General features: G+C 32.7%; 1 protein-coding gene across 1 annotated transcript; it reads left to right on the forward strand.

Moving 5' to 3' along the window:
- Positions 1–5,520: 5,520 nt before the first annotated feature.
- LOC125807954 (probable E3 ubiquitin-protein ligase ZFP1) lies at positions 5,521–11,529 on the forward strand. Its single transcript, XM_049487716.1, has 6 exons — positions 5,521–5,569; positions 8,582–9,868; positions 10,317–10,648; positions 10,782–10,877; positions 10,961–11,128; positions 11,359–11,529. The coding sequence occupies exons 2-6, from the start codon at positions 8,611–8,613 to the stop codon at positions 11,527–11,529; spliced, it is 2,025 nt and encodes a 674-aa protein (XP_049343673.1). The 5' UTR covers positions 5,521–5,569; positions 8,582–8,610.

Consider the following 11,529-nt stretch of genomic DNA (forward strand, 5'->3'; position numbering starts at 1 on the left):
TATCACGAACAAAATATTTTTGTATTGTCTATTTTTAATGTAAAAAAACATTCTATTTCTATAATATATGTATAAGTATTTGAAACTAAACCACTTGAAATCTGGAATATAGAAAGCACAATATATTATAAATTTATAGATTTTGAAACTTCAGGATGATGATGCGTTAGGCAAATTAGAAAATTAAATTATGGGTATCACTAAGATATTTATTTAGATTAAGCGGGTCAAATTGACAGGTCATGATCCAATTCGATTTTTAGCCCGTTTGAACCTAAAGTAAACTTGAGCAGGTCATGATCCAATTCGATTTCTATTTCAACTCATTTTAATATCTCCACTTTTAACTCAATCCACCCATTTGACACCCCACCCGACAATTGAATAATGTAGCCAGCGCCCAGCAGAGTTAGGTGTTTAGGACTTAGGAGAAGCCTAAGGCATACAACGCGCTCATATTTGAATTTTGATGTCTGCTGATCTTTTTTTAAAATCATAATATATTTACATTTTAAAAAATAAAAATCCATCTTTTATTGCTCATTAAGAACAATAAATTGACAAGGACTTGGTCCTTTATTGTAATTCATCATCGTCTATTTTATGGTATAAGTATATAGTTAATAATTTTTTCATTTTAAAAATAATTTTAATTTAATATTACTTATTAAAATAATTCCTAATTAGAGACCTATAATGTAAAAAGAAAAAAGTTTTGCGGCTAACTGGATTCCCAATTGATTTGTCTGACTTTTTTCTCCATTAAAATTCTAAACTAATTACATCTTAATCCCGTCTCTGTCATTTTGTCTATCATTGAGGCCACTCTTATATTGTGTTTATTCGTTTCTAAGCATATCTTTCTTAGTATGTTCATAGTTTCATTTGAATATCCTTATTTACACTATTTTTATCTTCTGAATGTGCGAGCTCTTGATTGATTATTACTTCATTTCGATACAACATAGTTGATCTATTAATCACTTTATGAAACTTACCTTTAGTGGAGTTCTCTTATACTATCATGCAAGACATTGGCTAAATACGAGCCTCTTTTCATTTATCCCACTCTAATATAATGTGTTACATCATTGTCAATTTCCAATTTATTTGTTTATTGACATAAGATTCATAAAACTTTTTTTTTTTTTTTTAGAGATAACTTGTGCATCAATTCTTATTGCACTTACATGTGGTACTCTATTTTAGTCATGTTCAATCTAAACCTTTTATACTTTAAAAATAGTTAATTTTGTCCATATCTCATCAATGTATACTTTGTGTCTGCAAATAGAATTCACTATGATAGCTTCTTTTAGATATGTCACATCAGTTAGATATTAGCATGATATGATAGTTACCAAATACCACATTGAAATTAAAAATTGTAATGCTTCAATTTCAATATTATAATATTTGATATATATTTTTAAAATTTTGATATTCGATATTTATAAAAAAACATATTGAAATCATATAAAATTATATATATAATTATATACACATCTTAGTCTAATATTAGAAAATATATAAAATAATAATAATACAAAAATTAATTATTTAGCGGTCCATCCCATGTTACATGCTCGTATGAAGCATGTTGAACTTGATTATCACTTCATATAAAAAAGATATCCAAAGAGCTATGGTAATCAAATTTGTTCCTTCCTCACAACAAATCGCCAATATTAATTTATAATTTATTAGACTCTAATAAGTTAGAATTGTGATCTGCTAGGAATACGTTTGTGTATACTTCTCACTACATCAACTTGTGAGACATGAGTTTTAACATCAAATTTACGAAGAATAACTTATTTCAATTGTCACTTTCTTCAAGTATGATGTAATTGAGATTTTTTTTTTTGAAAAAGGCAAAATGATAATTTTCTATCATATGAGTTTATCTAAGTCATAGTCGAACAAATTATAGCTACTGATTTATTATACTGTAAAAATCAAAATCGAACTTAATGGTTTTGAACTGTACCGAATTAATAATTTGATATTGTAATGGTATAGTATTTTTAAAACGGCAAGATTACCAAATCAATTTTTTTAATACCGTACCATATCATACCATGTCCATTCCTAGTATTAGTTCACCTATTTCAAAGATAAATAAAAATTGGGTAGGAGCCGATACTGGAAATAATAATAAAAGTACTTAAAATAACTTAAGAATATTAAGACAAAAAAAACTAAACTTTTGATTAATACCGTTCTTGTAAGAATATATTATTCGTACCACAATGATCTTCTATAAAAGCGATAACTAAAAACTAAGAACAACTATGGACCCAAATCTTGATTTTAATCGGCCTATTATAAATATTGTTTAAGATTCCCTTTTATATTCAACTGAATTAGAAAATATAAAACATAAATTAAAACATTTTATTTTCTTCCTTTTCTGAATACTAAAAAGATTAGAGAATACAAAAACTTTAAACATTACCTAAGATTCCTCGTATATTTTAGTGAATTGAAAAATGTAAATAGACATAAGATGAGTTTATGTCCAAATATAAGGATTTTTAAAAATAATCAACATTCGACAATATAAATAATGTGTTGAATAAGAGAATTATAAGTGTTCCACCGTATATTTAAAGAACAATTATGAGTCTATGTCCAAACTTAAGGATTACTTTTTTAAAGAAAATAATCGACGATATTGAAAATGTTGAGTAAGAGAACTATACTCTACCATATAGTTAAGAGACAATTATGAGTTTATGTCCACACTATTTTAGATTTTTAAAATAATAATCATTTAATAGAGGCGTATTCAGGATTTCGGTAAGATGGGTGCACGATTACAAAAACGTTCATCTTAAAGATAAATTTTATCGGTTTGACTTTTAGGTTTTTAATATGAACCATTAAATTTTAAAAATTATAGGTCAAAAATATATAATACTACTAGTTTTAAATTTTAATATACACATTTAATTTAATTATATAATAATTTTACCATGCTAAATTTTTTAGGAATTTTTGATGTAACACACTTGAAAATTTTGAAAGATTAAAGAAAAAAAAACAAAAGAAAAATTAGTTGAAACGCCAAAAGTGTAACCGATAACCATTTGGGAAGTTGTTATTAAAAAAAGACAAGACAAATCTAAGATATAAGTTTCTATCCTCACCTAGAGAGGTGCACCCAATCATCATCAAATAATATATGATACTTTAAGCATGGGTTCACACTTCTATATTTAATTTTTTTCTTAAAAATATAACACTACTATATATGATCTAGAGAGGGAAGCATGGGTTCACGTGAACCCACGACACCCCCTCTAGATACGCCCCTAATAATCAATAGTAACGATGTACTGAATAGGTTGACTATTTGTGTACTCATATATTTAAGGGACGATTTTATAATCATCGATATTAATGATGTCCCGAATAGGGTGATTATAAGTGTTCCATCATATATCTGAGAATGATTTTGTGTTTATGTTCAAATCTACGAGATTATTTTTAACTTTCTTAAAAATCATTGATATTAATGATAATTCGTCAGAGGATTATTAGTGTGCTGCCAAATACTTGAGGGACGATTTTGAGTTAATGTCCAAACTTGAGTAAAAAATAATCTTTGATACTAATGATGTTTGTGTAGGAGGACTATAATGGTTCTATCATATATTTAATGGGCGATTTTAGACTTTTGTTCAAACCTGAGGGATTATTTTGGATTTTCTAATAATCTTTAAGGACTAGTTTGTATTTTTTAAAAATAATTGTCGATACTAATGATGTTCGTATAGAAGGACTATAAGTGTTCTATCATGTATTTATGGGCAATTTGAGTTTATGTCTAAACTAAGGGACCAATTTAAGCTTTTTAAAGAAATATTGATACTAACGGTGGACTGAGTAGGAGGACTATAAGTGTTCCATCATATATTTAAGGGACGATTTTGAGTTTCAAACTTAAGAGACTATTTATGTATTTTTTAAAATATATCAATATCAACGATGTTTAGTAAGTGGACTATAAGTGTTTCACCGTATATTTGAGGGACAATTATGAGTTTACGTCCAAACTTGAGGGATTATTTTGAGTTTTTTTAATAATTTTTGAAACCAACGAGGTTCATGTAGGAGGACTATAATTGTTCTATCGTATATTGAATGGGTGATTTTAAATTTTTCTTCAAACTTAAGGGACTGTTTTGTATTTCCTAATAATATTCGATACCAACGAGGTTCGTGTAGGAGGACTATAATTGTTCTATAGTATATTTAATGGGAGATTTTAAATTTTTATTTAAACTTAAGGAACTACTTTGTATTTCCTAATAATATTTGATACCAATGAGGTTCATGTAGGATGACTATAATTGTTTTATCGTATATTTAACAAGCGATTTTAATTTTTTCTTCAAACTTAAGGGACTATTCTGTATTTTCTAATAATATTCAATACCAACGATGTTCATGTAGGAGGACTATAATTGTTCTATCGTAGATTTAATAGTCGCTTTTTAATATTTCTTCAAACTTAAGGGGTTATTTGTATCTTCTAATAATATTCGATACCAACAAAGTCCGTGTAGGAATACAGTAATTGTTCTATCATATATTTTAGAGGCGATTTTAAATATGTCTTCAAACTTAATGGACTATTTTATATTTTCTAATAATCTTCTATACCAACAATGTTAGTGTAGGAGGACAATAATTGTTCTATCATATAATTAACGGGCAATTTTAAATATTTCTTCAAACTTAATGGACTATTTTATATTTTCTAATAATTTTCTATACTAACGAGATACGAGTAAGAGGACTATAATTGTTCTATCTTGTATATAACAGTCATTTTATTTTTTTCTTCAAATTTAATGGACTATTTTGTATTTTCTAATAGTATTCAATATCAACGAGGTCCGTTTAGGAGGACCATAATTGTTCTATCATATATTTAACAAGTGATTTTAATTTTTTTTTCAAACTTAAGGGACTATTTTGTATTTTCTAATACTTTTCGATACCAACGAGTTTCGTTTAGAAGGACCATAATTGTTCTATCCTATATTTGACTGGCAATTTAAAACTTTTCTCAAAACTCAAGGGACTATTTTATATTTTCCAATACTTTTCGATACCAACGAGATTCGAGTAGTAGGACTAGAACTGTTCTATCGCATACTTAACGTGCGATTTTGAGTTTTTCATTAAAATGAAAGGACTATTTTGTATTTCCTTATAGTTTTCGATATGAACAAGGCTCGTTTAAAAGGACCGTAACTGTTCTATCCTACTTTTAACGGGCGATTTTATTACCTTTTTCAAACTAAATGGATATGTTTGTAATTATTTTGTACTAATCTCGTTCAAAACAAAGTAAAAATATATTTAAGTTAATTATTTTTAAGTAGTTGAAGGGTGAGAGTAGTAATTAAGAAATAAATAAGGTAAATAATGACAAAATGAATTAGCCACGTAGCAGTTTACTCCAGGAAAAATACAGAGGAAAAACAATACCAGTGAGTTCATAGTTTTTTCATAAGAGCAAAAAACATGTGTTAATGCTTCAGTTTTTTTTGAGGTAATCAACTATTTCTCTCTCTAGTTTTCATTTGCAATTCTTGATCAAGCTCAATTTGGGTTAGTTTTTCTGCTTCTTTTGATGGTTTTAATCGGAATTTTCAGTTTTTTTTTTGCTTATAGACGTGTTTTTTTTTGGTCGGTTACAATTTTTTTATCTTGCTAATTAATTTGTGTGGAAGTGTGGCATTTGGTTAGAAGAAGAAATTTTTAGTGGGGTTTTGTTGGAGTTCATTTTTATGATCATTGATCATTGTTTTCATTTATATCTAACTTGAATTTAGGGCTTTTTGTTTGTTTTTGTAGGTGTTTCCAGTTGTTGTGAAGTTTTTGTGAAAGGTAAAGTTTTGTTTTTATTAGTGAATTGCATTTTTTAATGTTTTTTATACCAGTTGCATGTTGATTCTCACTGAAAAAATGTTAAAGAGTGTTTTTTTATGTTTATATCTAGTGTTTGTGTGTGTTCATTTTGGAATTAACTTAAATGGGGATATAGAAGAGTGGTTTTTCAAAATGGGGATGTTCTTGATTGTTTTGGAAGGAAAATAAAGGTGAAAAAATCTTTTGAAGTTTTTTTTTTTTTTTTTTTTTTTAAAATGTCTATATCTAGTGTTTGTGTGTGTTCATTTTAGAATTTACTTAAATGGGGATACTAAAAGAATGGTTTTTCAAAATGGGGATGTTCTTGATTGTTTTGGAAAGAAAAAAAAAAAGTGAAGAATTTGAAGGTTTTAAATTTATATACCAAGTGTTTTGTTTGAATGAAATGGTGTCTAAATGGAGTGAAATGGTGGACAAAAACACTTGGTGGTTTCTTCGTATCTGTCTGAGCATTGGTAAGGTTAATCACCTGTGTGTATGGGAGGTAGGAGGTAACCGGTGAAACAATCGAGGTGTGTGCAAGCTGGATTGAACACCACCGTTTCTAAGAAAAAAAAATAATCAAGTTCTTGCTTGATCAAAAAAGGGAAAGGGAAATGAAAATGAAATGAAAAAGAAAAAGGATTTTGAGAGTCAACCCTAATTAATTTGGGAGTGAAGATTTTGGGCATTTTTTTCTTGACTAACAGTTGTTGAATTTTACTTGGAACTTTGAAAGATGTTTGATCAGTGTATATTTGTTTGTTTTTTTAGTTTTTGAGGTTATGCCTTACAAAAAAAAGGTTTCCGAAGTTGTTTTTGCCTTGGTTAACCTCAGTCATCAGGGTTTGTTGAATTTATAAACTACTGGTTTGAAATACAAGTGTTGTTCCTTGTTACGATTGTCTTTAGGCATTTCCCTTAGGAACCTAACTTCCTATCTGCTCGACTTTTCTAAAGCTTTTTGTTCTATGAGCTAACAAGGAAAGAAAAGCAAATCTTTGTCCAGCTAGCTGAACTCCGTGATAAAAGGTTCAGCTAAAAGTCACTCTGTGTGGAACTACTACAGCTAGCTCAACATCGTGATACAAGTTCTTTATCTAGTATATCTCATATTGAGTCTGATGACTTTTGAGTTTTGAAACATCTTCATATCAATCCATGAATGATGGAGCACACCTTATGTGGATGCTACTTGTTCTGACCTTTTTCTACTCTTTTGTAGTTTTTACTAACCGTTTGGCAAGTTTGACTTAACCTGTAAGGGAAATCAGATAACTTTGGTACCTGATAGTTACCTCTATACTACCCAATGCTTTTTTTCTTCTTGTCACTTATACAATCATTTATACTAAGTTTCGTATCCTCTCTATGATCATTCCTTTTTTCTTTGTTTGAGCTCATCACTGTCATGTGGACTTTTGTAGACTTCAAGAGTATTTGGTTTTTGATTGGCTAAGGGAGTAAAGGTGGCCTTTTTACAACTGTGAATTGTGAAGGTTTATCTTGGTTGTCAATTTTGTCACAACTTCTTTTCTGAATGGCAATCAAATAAACGAAGGGTACTCTTTCATGTTTACAATTATCTAGTCCATTAGGAGGTTTCAAGGAAGGAGGTCTTGTCACGTTAACATGTATTTAGGGGAAGTTTTATTTCCCTTATTTAATCATGTTTCCTATATCCGGTTTTACTATTTTTCTTATTAAAAGTACATTGCAGTAGTCTGTATGACAGATTTCCTTACAATAGTAGATGCATGAATTGCTTCTTCTTATCGTCTCTGTTGTCTGTTTAAGAATGGTATGAGTATTCATTAGTGCTTATAAAAAGGAAGGATGGTGAATAGTTACATATAGGCTTAGCTGGGAAGTTGTTGCAGATTACGAGCATATTATTCATCTGGAGATAAGACTATGTTCTGTAGTCTTTGCAATGTAATAATGTCAATGATACGTATCTAGGTCAGAATTTTGGTTTCTAAGAAAATTCGGTAAAATGGTATGATGAGTGAAAATCTTTAATGCTAGCTGCAAATGGTCTAGTCAGTCAGTTGAACTTCACAAGGCTACATTTTGATGAAGCCTTACGGCTGGTGCTTGAGTAATGGGAGTAGTAACGGAAGTACATCTGATTTATCTCTTCCCCCTTTCTAAAGTAAAAAAAAAAAAGAGGGCAAGAAAGTTTTCCATCTTAAAGATATTCTTTTCATGGGTAGTGAACTTGCTGTTCTTAGAGTCGTAATAGTAGCTTGCTGTCTATTCACGTGCCATATTCGCTTTGTCTAATTCCCGCTTCTCTTTCTTCATGGCTTGGTTACTCTTTTCCTAATGTAACAATTGCATATCAAGAAAACAATTTATGCTTGGGTTCTATTGTTGCATGGTGAATGTCTATGATGGTTTGTGTTACGTAAGTAAACTTCTGAATTTAAGAGGATAATCCTAAAACTTTTGAATGGGATCTTGTTAACTTTACAGTTACTTTTGAAGTGTGCCTTTTGAGATGAATGCCAAGAAAAATTTACATATTAGCATTGAACTTTAAGTTTAATTAAATTGTATCATATCAGCTGGCAGTTATTGAGTTTATGTGATCTCTTAATGCATGTATTGGCATGTAGTTTTGCATGACGGTTTATTCTTCTCTGACCAGATATTATCCACAAGATTCTACTCGATATCATGGGGGAAAGGAATACGCCCCACAGTAATCACTTTATGACTTTGGGAGCAGATCAGCGGAGTCAAGCGTATATTTATCCAGAGCCTTGTATGACGTATGGGAGCTTTACAGCTTTTCCGCATCCAAACGTTAACACCACTGTGCCAGCTCCAGGAAGCCTTGGTAATTTCTATGCGCCCCATCTACCATGCCATCAAGAGGGTGCTCTAATTTATGGGATGCCACCGGCCAATGGGATTCAACAGTGGCATCATCTCACCAATGCTGGCGCAGCGTTTGCACCGCCATCAAATTACTTTTACCCTTATGTGGCAGCTCCAGCTGCATTGAGGACTTCTCCAGTTCCAGCAAATCATGGGTTACGTGATAGGCTTTCAGTCTCAAGCACTCAGGGAAGCATCGGAAATAATGCAGATAACTTAGGTAGGAACGATCCTCGTATGGACAGTACCAGAGGGTCATCTAAGCAAAAGAATGTTGCAGGCAACTCTGGAAATCTTCAGCATCATTCTGCTCTGGCAGGGCCTAGTACTTCCGCTGCTCCCGTCATCACAACAGCAAATGAATCTGATGTTTCTTCGAATGATTCTGTATCACGCGAGCATGGAGGGAGTGACTCAGCACCACTCCTTGAAAATGGTACTACATCTGCAACTATGGATTTGCCAGTTCCAGCAAATCATGGGTTACGTGATGGGCTTCCAGTCTCAGGCACTATAGATGATTCTGTGTCACGCGAGCATGGAGGGAATGACTCAGCACCACTCCTCGAAAATGGTGCTGCATCTGCTACTATGGATTCACCAGTTCTAGCAAATCATGGGTTACGTGATGGGCTTCCAGTCTCAGGCACTACAGATGATTCTGTGCCACGCAAGCATGGAGGGAGTGACTCAGCACCACTACTTGAAAATGGTGCTGCATCTGCAACTATGGATTCGCCAGTTCTAGCAAATCATGGGTTACGTGATGGGCTTCCAGTCTCAGGCACTACAGATGATTCTGTATCACGCGAGCATGGAGGGAGTGGCTCAGCACCACTCCTTGAAAATGGAGTACAGAGAAGTTGGAGCAGATTTGCTAGTGGTCTAGATACTGTATTGCAAAATAACAATAATCATCTGCTTCAAGGAAACTATGCAGGCCAAGCCTATCAGTTTCCTGGCAATCCTTGGCTGAACATGCCTTTCAATAGTAGTGGTAGTGCAGCTCAATCTTGGGCCTGGAGTCAGGCTGCTCCTTTAACCTATCCTCCCGGTAACTACTCTTCTTGTTTTAATTTACATTTATGACTTTTGAGTGTATATTCAGCTAACGTATTTGTTTGATAGGTTATCTTCTCCCCTTCATCAAAGTTTTCATCAATTTTTTTGTTCTTCTAAATTTTGTTTTCTTATGAGCTATATTAGCATGCTGCCAAGTTGAACAATGCATATTTCAGCTGTCTTTTCTTTTACAAATTTAAAAGCGACAATACACTTGAAACACATCTTAATTCTTTCCTTTTGCATCTTCACATTTTATGTGGCATACGTCTCCTTTTTTCCATGTTTATTACCTAATGGTTATTTCATTTCATTTTCTAATAATCCAGTAAAGCCTTTGTTTTTCTCTTTCATCAAATTAGCAACAGCAATTTGTGATCTTTATTCTAAGTGTCAGAATAACATATTAACTGATTGCATCTTTCTTCTGCTTACTTTAGTTGGTGCCGGAGGCTATGTAATAGGTGCTGGAAACATGGCTATGCGAGGTTATCAAGTACCTTCCAGCAACGGGGGTTTGACTGGTTTCATGTATCCACCCATTCCTCAAGGACCACCGCAGTACCATCCTCATCTGTCACCTAATATGCAAACTATGGCAGGCCACACAATGAGCTCCTATCCTCAGATGACAGCATCTCCAGGCAGACAACTACAACTTAGTTCGTCCAATATGGGACCCTTGCTTCCGTCTGGCTTTAGAATGTACAGACCTCATCAAAGGGAATTCATGATGCGTGGAACAAATGGTAGCCACCACAACCTCCGTAATGTAAGAGTTTTGCCACAAGTGTAAAATTTATTGCATTTGAATAGTTCTTCCTGTTATCTTTATCGTAGTGCAGTTTCGTGCAGTTGAAGTAATGGGAGTGGATGTTGTATCTCTTTCTTTGTGATTTTACTAGGGAGTGTCAATGCTGGGTGTTCCAAGATTTCGTGGAGTGCATGTTGTTGATCAGCACAGAGAAATGCGATTGGACGTGGATCGCATGACGTATGAGGTAAGTGCAATTGTAGGTTATTTCATATTTGCATGTTTGATATTTTCGGCAAACTTATCCTGAAATATCAAATATCTATCCAGGAGCTTCTTGCATTGGGGGAGCGAATTGGCAATGTGTCAATTGGTTTGTCCGAGGATATCATCGTTGCCAATTTGAAAACGAGAATATTTTTGTCTACCGAGACTCGTAGCCCTCTGGAAAATGTTGCATCTGATCAAGACCAGAAAACTGTCTGTGTAATATGCCAGGTATTACTCCTTCGCTGACTTACACTCTACGTAATGTTTATATTTCCATTTTCTTCCCAAGTCTTAAATTCATCAAAACATTGTCATGAATCTTTATAAGGTTTCCTTATCAGGCACAGTCTCACCTCGGCCTCTATGTTGTGATTTTCTTTCTTCTTTGAACTTTGCATCTTATTTTTTGTTTCTTTGAGATAGCTCTAATGACTTCATATTTACACGCGTTATTGCAGGCTGACTTCAAGGATGGGGAGATGATCGGCATTCTCAATTGTGGCCATGAGTACCACGAGGAATGCGTGAAGAAATGGCTGGGTGTGAAGAACAGCTGCGCGATCTGCAAATCTGCAGCCTTGTCTACTGAGAAGAAGGACAAGGAAGTGGTGACTACAGGAGGCGGCTAA

Source organism: Solanum verrucosum, unplaced genomic scaffold (assembly GCF_900185275.1).
Source record: "Solanum verrucosum unplaced genomic scaffold, falcon-dt-bn FXZP01000277.1, whole genome shotgun sequence".
Taxonomy (NCBI): Eukaryota; Viridiplantae; Streptophyta; class Magnoliopsida; order Solanales; family Solanaceae; genus Solanum; species Solanum verrucosum.

Coding starts and splice junctions, on each gene's coding strand:
- LOC125807954 (XM_049487716.1), top strand. CDS start 8,611: ATGGGGGAAAGGAATACGCCCCACAGTAATCACTTTATGACTTTGGGA. Junction 9,869..10,316: donor TCCTTTAACCTATCCTCCCG/GTAACTACTCTT, acceptor TGCTTACTTTAG/TTGGTGCCGGAGGCTATGTA. Junction 10,649..10,781: donor GCCACCACAACCTCCGTAAT/GTAAGAGTTTTG, acceptor TGATTTTACTAG/GGAGTGTCAATGCTGGGTGT.